The sequence below is a fragment of the Nanorana parkeri genome, unplaced genomic scaffold, assembly GCF_000935625.1.
Source record: "Nanorana parkeri isolate BGI_ZX_2015 unplaced genomic scaffold, ASM93562v1 scaffold802, whole genome shotgun sequence".
Lineage (NCBI taxonomy): Eukaryota > Metazoa > Chordata > Amphibia > Anura > Dicroglossidae > Nanorana > Nanorana parkeri.
The window spans coordinates 534870-544552 of NW_017307070.1; the positions used below are offsets into that span (position 1 = coordinate 534870).

At 47.1% G+C, this 9683-nt stretch overlaps 1 protein-coding gene across 1 annotated transcript in view; it reads right to left on the reverse strand.

Annotated features, from left to right (window-relative positions):
• Window positions 1-9683, reverse strand: part of ROBO3 (roundabout guidance receptor 3) — a 136753-nt gene that overhangs the window by 100212 nt on the left and 26858 nt on the right. Inside the window, exon 2 of the mRNA XM_018564975.1 lies at window positions 3432-3758. Coding sequence (XP_018420477.1) covers window positions 3432-3758 — 327 coding nt within the window. The remainder of the gene's footprint in view (window positions 1-3431; window positions 3759-9683) is intronic.

Consider the following 9683-nt stretch of genomic DNA (forward strand, 5'->3'; position numbering starts at 1 on the left):
TTGGCCATGGTTTTGGAATGGGAAGTCCATCAAGCTCATGTAGGTGTGATGGTCAGGTATCTATAGACTTTTGATCATATAGTGTGTGTATCTATCTAGCTGTAAACTATAGATGACCAGATAGATAGATAGATAGATAGATAGATAGATAGATAGATAGATAGATAGATAGATAGATAGATAGATATTTCTATGATCTGATTAATGATCAGACCATTTTGAGTCGTTTTAGTCCCTGGATGATTTATGTGGTTGAAGATTTCTCATTTATCCCAGTGAAAGAGCAATATAAATGGTGAAGGACGGAATGTCGGTCCCTGAAGAGTCACTGATAGACTGGAAAGGAGAGAATAGAGAGACACACACTCAGTCATCCTGAGCCATAAGGATGACGAAATGAGAAGCAGACTCCACAGAAACTGACCCATTCTGCCGAAAGATCAATAAAGGTCGATTGGCCTCCCCCCATCCATATCAGCGCCTAACAGTCCTCGCAGGGATGAGGATGATATCTCTCGAGATTTCTGATGTGTAATGTATAGCACACCAAGAATCAACATACATGTGTCTGGATACATCCACAGCTTCTGCGGAGCTAGGGTCCAGCATGCTTCTCTGTCGACTACCTCATTGGGCTTGCTGAGACTTGTAGTTCACATGTCGCTGTAGAGATGTGTGTAATAATTATATGTTCAGCTCATGTTTGTGTGGGCTCCCTTTAGATTCCTCCTCAGGAGAGCCTGTTCTGCGTTCAGCCATCAAAGGCTGAATCATTCTTAAACAATAACGCATGCCAAGACCTGCTAACGGCTTTCAGAGAAAAGCAATGCGAGCGCCTGGACTACATGCACATCCATTTCATCACAGCGCAGCTGCAAGCCAGATTGAGAGTTCTCAAGGAAGACCAAGCCAAGGATTCTTCCCCCGAAAAACTCAATGCTCGAGACTGAACAAAACTAATCCAAGCAACGGCTCTTGGCCTTAATGGCCGAACGAGACACACATCTAAACTGGTGCTTTATGCGAGGAAGGTGGCATATGAGATGAGTAAAAGATCCAGAACATCAATGGGCAAAAGAGCAAAATAAATCCCAAAATACGGACGGGAAGAGGAGACGGCACTGCCTTGTTAAAGAGGAACTCTGGGGAAATCTAAAGCACACTCCCTGGCTCCTACTAAATATATTTATTCAGCACCTTCCCCCAACTTTTCCCTTGAGATTGTTCACACAACTATCCATCCCGCCCCCCCCATGCCAAGGTCCTAGGTGTCATCCTTGATTCGGACCTCACCTTTCTTCCCCACATCCAATCACTATCCAAATCCTGCCGCCTTCACCTTCGTAACATCTCAAAAATACGCCCCTTCCTCACCAATGACACCGCAAAACTACTCATCCACTCGCTTGTTATCTCTCATCTAGGTTATTGCAACTCCCTCCTCATTGGTCGACCTCTACATAGGCTCCTCCCCCCTTCAGTCTATCATGAATGCAGCTGCTAGACTCATTCACCTAACCAACCGCTCAGTGTCTGCAACCTCCCTCTGCCAATCCCTGCACTGGCTTCCACTCGCCCAAAGGATAAAATTCAAAATATTAACAACCACTTACAAAGCCATCCACAACTCCGCCCCCGGCTATATCTCAAACTGGTCTCAAAGTATCACCCTAACCGTCCCCTCCGCTCTTCACAAGACCTCCTGCTTTCCAGCTCCCTCATCAACTCTTCCCATGCTCACCTCCAGGACTTCACTAGAGTCTATCCCATCCTATGGAACTCTCTACCCCAACCTGTCCGTCTATCTCCCACTCTGACTGCCTTTAGGCGATCCCCTAAGACTCATCTCTTCAGGGAAGCCGATCCCACCTCAACCTGACCACTCAACCATCACGTTCTCAGACAATTCCCCCACACAGCCACCTCCTCATGTATCACTGGCCCCTCCCTTTTAGATTGTAAGCCCTCACGGGCAGGGCCCTCCTTACCATCTTGTCTTGAATTGTATTGTGATTGTAATGTCTTCCTTCTATTGTAAAGCGCTGCGCAAACTGTTGGCGCCATATAAATCCTGTATAATAATAATAATCCAAGCAACGGCTCTTGACCTTAATGGCCGAAACAAGACACATCTAACTAGTGCTTTATACGAGGAAGGTGGCATATGTGGTTGAGTAAAAGATCCAGAACATCAATGGGCAAAAGAGCAGAAGAAATCCCAAAACACGAACTGGAAGAGGTGACGGCACTGCCTTGTTAAAGAGGAAGTCTGGGTAAATCTAAAGCACACTCCCTGGCTCCTACTAAATATTCATTCAGAACCATCATTTTAACAAAATTATGCTTCTCATATACGTAACTTCCTGAAATCCATCTTCCTTTTCCTTAATATCCTCATACCATACATCAGACTGTGAAGGAGGAGTGATCCTTGGAAAGTAGAATAATTTGCATATTTCTATCATTCTAATACGTTTCACTCACTGGGAGCGGGAGAGGAAAATATTTAGGCAGGGAGGAAGAAGAACATAGGTCACCAGGCCCGGCGCTACCACAAGGTCAAGTCAGGCAGCCGCCTGAGGGCGCTGCAGGGTGAGGGCGGAAAAACAGGGCATTTTGACAAGTACTTGTACTTGTCAAAATGCCCTGAAGTGCGGGAGAGCAGCGGTGAGTCAGCGCTGGTCCAGGGGGAGGAGCTCCAGGTGGGGTCCTAATTTAGCTGGCTGGCGACTGCTAGAGGATCCCGACACGCGCGGCACCTCAGGCAGTCGCCGGCCAGCTAAATTAGGACCCCACCTGGAGCTCCTCCCACCGGACCAGCGCTGACTCGCCGCTGCTCTCCCGCGCCGAAGGTAAGTGAAGAAAAAAAAAACATAACGCAAACATCCGGGCATTTTGACAAGTACAAGTACTTGTCAAAATGCCCTGTTTTTACAGGGGGTCAGGCGCAAAAATGCACCTTGCCTGTGCAGGCAAGAATCCTAGCACCGGTCCTCTAGGTCACCAATGTTCTTTTATAGTCCAAGGAGAAGGAGGGGGAGAGGCAACACAGCAAACTACAAAGCTAAAGCAGTGTCACCGTCCGGCTAATAATGTATAGCAGGAGTGTGGGAATCATCAAATTGGCTGAACAGAGCAGGTAAATCGCCATCATATATTTTGGCTCTACATGAAATATTTCTTATGTAAAACGGAAGGCATTCTCATCGTCACTCCATTCACCAATGCAGAACATAAAAGACAACTTTAACATACATTGGGTCTGGCCATATCCCCATCGCCACCGCTGAATCCAAACAACAGAGAGCCATAAATCCATCCTGAGTGCAGCAGTTTCAGGCTTGCTTGCCATCATCAGTGCAGGTGTTGCCACCATGGCTTCTGTAAAGTTGGCCAATAGCTACAGGAAACGGACAATACATATGACTTACGTGCTACTTCCAAAGAGGCATTTCGGCTGACAGATTCTCCCAGGTAGTTCCGGGCCACGCAGATATAAACCCCCTCGTCTGGCTTACTCCTTCGTCCGTGGACAATGCGGAGGAAGAAGAGGGAACCGCTCGGCAGCAGCATTCGGTGAGAACGAGGGTCGTCCTTGTCCGTCTCCACCCGCTCGCCATCTTTGTACCACTCGATGATGGGCACGGGACGGCCTTCTGCTTTGCAGTTCAGCGTCGCCGGTTCCCCCTTTGAAACAATGTGATCGGACGGGTGTTCTACTATTCTCGGTGGGAAATCCTCCAGACGGGGACGGGAGCCTAAAGAAAAAAAAATAAATGTCATCAATATATCATCAATGTATCTTGTATAGAAGACCGTATATCTTTATATAGATAATGTGCACAGGTTTTATATTACCGATACCCAAGACAATAAATACATATGACATAGCCCTTTAATGCTTGGAATTTAATTGTAAAAGGTGACTGCTGCCCTCATACTAAAGGGCTCCGTTCTAAAATGTGGACCTGCTGGAATTGCAAAATAATTAGCCCCTGATTGAGGTGGGATGGGACGGGGCTATGGCCGCGAGGGAGCTCCATACATACGTGCATTTCTTTACTGCTCCCTCACGTGTCCTGTAGAGGTGCCTGGACCGGGGTGACATCACATTCTGGCTCCCAGCACCTCTTCAGGGCATGCGAGGGAGCTGTACAAGCAATGCACATATGGATGGAGTTCCGTCACAGTTCAGCAGCCCACATTGGACCCGAGGCTGAGGATCCACTCCAGTGCTCGTAAAGTAGTGAGAGTGGGTGGTGTTTTTGAGGGTCTGTTCACACTAGTACAGTGCGTTAATCGCACGTACCCTGCATTCTGGTGTGGGCGGTGTGTTGGGTTGCCGTTCATTTAAATGGTACCCAAAACGCACCTCCCACCCACAGCTTGTACGCCCGCACTGGAACATGCGGTATCCTAATTTCGTGCAGTCCGACTTGGGTCGCGACTTAATGACCAAGGACAAATGTGGGTCCTGAGGTTACACTGGTTGAGAACCATTGGCCTAAAGTCTGTAGAAACCGGACCATCACACCTTTGTGACCTTGTTAGACACCCATTCAGAAACTATGACTGGTAATGTGGCGTCCCTACCCCCTCCCCATGGCTGGTAATATGAAACTTTCCCCATTTTGCAGCTATAACATCCTCCACTCTTCTAGGAAAACTTTCCAGAAGAATTTGGAGGGTGTCTGTGGGAATGTGTGCCCATTGGTGAGGTCCTGATGTTGGATGAGGAGACCTGGATCTCAATCTGGTTCCAATTCATCCCTAAGGTGCTCAGTAGGGTTGAGGTCAGGGCTCTGTGCGGGACACTCGAGTTCCTCCACACCAAACTGGTCAAATGATGTGTATATGGAGCTGGCTTTGTACACAGGGCACAGTCATGGTGGAACAGAAAAGGGTCTTCACCAAAAACTGTGACCACAAAGCTGGAAGAGCACAATTGTCTATGATGTCTTTGAATGATGGCGTATTAACAGAACCTTCACTGGAGACACCTGAACTCCATAATTTAAATGGGTATTCACATACTTTTGGCCATGTCTTTGTATGATGGAGGATTGTCCTTCACTTGAGACACATGAACTCAATAATTTGGAGGTGGCTCGACAAGCTTTTAGCCATATAGTGTAGGTTCAAAGGTCAGGGCTCAGCAAACTTTTTGGTATACAGTTTAGACAGAGCAATATTGTTTGCCAGTGTAGCCTGTGCTCTACCAAAACCCCAACCTAACGCAGCTTCATCAGGAGCAATGATGGAATTCAAAATGTGACTGTAGAGTACATACTGGGGTGAGATTTTACATTTTTGAATGAAGTTAAAAAAAAGCAATTGGCCATAAAGTGTATGTGTATGAAAGGCCCTTATATCTTGCTGCCAGCAGCAGGGCAGAAAACACTCTCAAAGCGTCATAGGAGGCGACCTTTGTCATAACGGGGAAAAGTCCCACTAAGGAAAAGGCTTTGAGGTGGATGGAGACGCCATAATATGATTTATCCGCTCATCCCAAGACCTCCTGCTTTCCAGCTTCCTTGTCAACTCCTCCCATACTCGCCTCCAGGACTTCTCTAGAGTCTCTCCCATGCTCTGGAACTCTTTTCCCCAAACCTGTCCGTCTGTCTCCCACTCTGACTGCCTTTAGGCGATCCCTTCAGGGAAGCCTATCCCACCTCAACCCAACCCGCTCAACCATTCATCCGCACACAGCCACCTCCTCGTGTATCACTTCTCCCTCCCTTTTAGATTGCAAGCCCTCAGGGGCAGGGCCCTCCTTACCATCTTGTCTTGAATTGTATTGTGATTGTAATGTCTTCCCTATATTGTACAGCGCTGCGCAAACTGTTGGCACTATATAAATCCTGTATAATAATAAATTATAATCCCGGCAGAAACCCCGTAGAGTGGTGTTGTGGTTTCATTGTGCCGCCATTGCAGACAGAGGCTCAGCACTGCTTAGTAAGGAGTCAGACCCACAGAACTCATCCTGCCAAGTTATAACACTCCTCGTAGTTATTAGAACTTATTACTGCTTATTACAAACGCATAATCCATGAAAAGCCGTATTACCCGAGAACGTCTAATTGCTTTCTAGGTTTTAAAGCTTCTTAGAACTGCTAATTATCCCGAGCTGTGCGCAGCTTTTATAATTAGTTTCTTGCAGCTTCGGAAGGATTTTCAGGCCATCGATACCACCCTCGCAATATATTGTGTGCGGCAGGAGGTAAAGACTCGAGTGTGAGGTCATTATTTTAACCGAGTCAACCCATAAATACAATTAGGAAGAGCTTTGATTACAGGCTGCTCCTACAGGCTGTACTGCACATGCTATCCCTCACTGCCAACAGGTCAAAAAGAGAACCTGTCATTACTGGGCTTATGTAAAAATCTAAATATTAAGTCCACGATTGTGCTGGCTTAGCACTAAATGCCCTATATTATTCCACCTCAGTTAGCTTTATTCACCCTGAGGAATACCTGAGGCCCCGGTGGTTTAGATCACCTCAAGCATGACAGTTACTACTCTCATAATAACACATGCTGTCTGCCTCCTGAGCTTCTCCCATCCTATGGAACTCTCTACCCCAACCTATCCGTCTATCTCCCACTCTGACTGCCTTTAGGCGTTCCCTTAAGACTCATCTCTTCAGGGAAGCCGATCCCACCTCAACCTGACCACTGAACTATCACTTTCTCAAACAATTCATCCCCACACAGCTCCCTCCTCATGTATCACTGGCCCCTCCCTTTTAGATTGTAAGCCCTCAGGGGCAGGGCCCTCCTTACCATCTTGTCTTGATTTGTGATTGTAATGTTCTCCTTATGTTATAAAGCGCTGCGCAAACTGTTGGCGCTCTATATAAATCCTGTATAATAATATTATTACATAACGGCATCACATAAAAGAATCCTGCCGTTGTATAGATCAGCGATTAAAGGGTTGTAGGTCAGATACGGTTATGGTTACTCAGGAGCTGGAAGGCAGTGTGTGTCATCAAGCATGAGTTTAGGCAGATGACACAAACTGTCAGGCGAGGAAGGTGGGTCATTGCTGACAGTTCACTATAATGCTGGGTTCCCACCTGGGCGGATTGAATATGCGCGTTTTCCGCGCGTTTTTTTTACCGCGATTCGCGGTAAAAAAACCCGCGCGGCAAACGCGCGTTTCTGAGGGATACTTGGCTGTATCCCAATGGAACCGCCCGACCAAAACGCCCCAAAGAAGTACATGTACTTCTTTGGGCGTAGGGCGGTTTCCCGCGCGTTCGTACTCGCGGAAAACCGCACAGATGGGAACCATACACATTGAAAATAATGGCATTTCCCTGCTTGAGTGCTTTTCCGCGAGTACAAAAGCGCGTAAAACCGCCTAGGTGGGAACCCAGCCTAAGACTCATCCTTAGAAGCTGACCGTGTTGGTTTGCTGGCTGGGTTGTTGGATCGGCTGTCAATTTTGCAGCCGTTTCCAATCACTTTAAAATGCCATAATGAAACATCAGAACTCCTTTAGGCTGCAGACAGTAGCCGGAGTCCCATCGGTGGGGTCTACAACCCTTAATGTGACAGCCGCAGCCTTTCCTGACCCCACTTTGACAAATTGGCTTGGCTGTTGTGTCAGTACGTGACGACACCTCTGTGTCCCTGTCCTAAGTGATGGTGATTTTCTGCTAAGGGTCACAGCCAGTAACCTCTGCGGAGATGTCCCACAGCCCACTGGAGATGGAGGGAGGGCCCTCAATGGCAGCGTGAATGGCTCCTTTTGATATTTGTCTCCACCAGAGCGTTGTTGCGGTTTCAAGGAAGACTACTGTGGATTGCAGATGAGGCCCGGAGCATCAACTTTGTACAATGAATTCAATAACCCAACAAGGGGAATCAGTTTCAAGCTTCTCATCAATAAAAGGTATCACAAGGGGGGGGGGGGGCTGAGAGCTGACCACCTTTCCTTAAAAGACTTGGCAGCTTCCCCAACGTATAGCCCAATTGCCTGGTCCTGTGACAATCTTGCATAGCTGATGAGTATAAGAAATCAGATAAATAACTACACATTATTGGACATTACTGTAGCTTTCCATATAGTGTAGGTCTTCTCTTCAGAATGAAGCAAACTACACCGAACCTCAAGAACAGACACATATGGCCTCAAAAGTAATTTCAGCTAGTCAATAAAATACACCATTTAAAGTTTACCTGAAAGGCCCAAAACTTTTTTTTTTGTTTGGATAGACTAGGGAAGGGTTACAAATGTTGCCATGTAAAGGAATGAGGGGGATAACAGCACCACTCCATTGTTAGATGTCCAGAATGAGTTTTATTGATGATAAACAAGATAAGCCAATGTGTTCTGGGGGCTACAGAACTTGAGCTGGTCAGGTGAGTCACAAGTCTTAGAAATATCATACTTTAACCTTTCCACATATAGAAGATGCAGCTAGAGGTCTATCTGACCACTCCTCGTTAAGAGGTCTCTTTTAGGGCAAGGGCCCCCATTACACCTAAAAAAACCATTGAAAGCTGAATCCATGCCAGCCAACCCTTCTCAAAACACAATCAACAAGCAGAGGGTCCAACATATTTCTTGGATCTCTCATCCCAGTCCAGATGTTTGTCTTCCAATTTCTCAAGGCCTAAACAAGGGGGACCTCTGTAGACCCCAAGAAAACATATTGACTTATGTTGATACCAAACACAATTCTGGACATCTAACAGCGGCGTGACACTCTTATCCTCCAAGCTTCCTTTTTTTAAATAGGCTCACCCCCAAAAGGTTCCTTTTGGGGGTGAGGAGCGCTGGACTATTAGACCCCATTCACACTGAGCGACATGCAAATCGCGCAACATTGAGCAACGTGTCGCGCGACATCGCGCAACATCTTCCTATTGGGCTGTATGCAATCAGGAGCAATATCGCTCAAAATCGCTCTAAAAAAGGGTCATGTAGAAGCGACAAGCTACCAGCGACGAGCTACAAGCGATATTGAGCGATATTGAGCGACATTGAGCGACATTGAGCGACGAGATGTGAACAGCTACATTGAAATGTATTGGTGAAGCTACATAGAGCGATATAATGCGGAAATATGAGCGATATCGCTGCAAAAATCGCGCGATAAATCGCTCAATGTGAACGGGGCCTAAAATCTGAGAAACCCTTAGGCCCCGTTCACATATAGCGAATTGTCGCGCGATTTCCGCCGCGATATCGCGCATTTTTGCCGCGCGATATCGCGAGAAGTCGCCGGCCAATGTTATTCAATGGAGCTGTCTTAACTCCATGTCGCTCGTCGCGGTCGCAAGTCGCTTCTAGCGCTACCGGCGCTGGATCGTCGCTGGAACGTCGCCCCGAAAGTCGCGCTATCCCGGCCGTGCGGATCCGCTGCAAAAGGTATGTCGCTAGGTGTGAATGGGGTCTAATAGTCCAGCGCTCCTCACCCATACTTTTCTACAAGATTGTTTTTTATGTTTACGTCTAGTTGGGGAGATTTTGCGTCACTTCTTGCCCTGGAGACAAAACAGGAACAGAAAGGGAATCCCTCTTAGACAGCTGTTCCCAGAACAGGTGTCCTCATTGGCTGCAGATTATGAAGAAGTAATTACATGATATCCATCTGTCAGGCCAACGCCATGAACTGTGCTCGAACTCCGAGGGCCAGAGACATCCAGGATCTCCTCGCTGCAGGTTT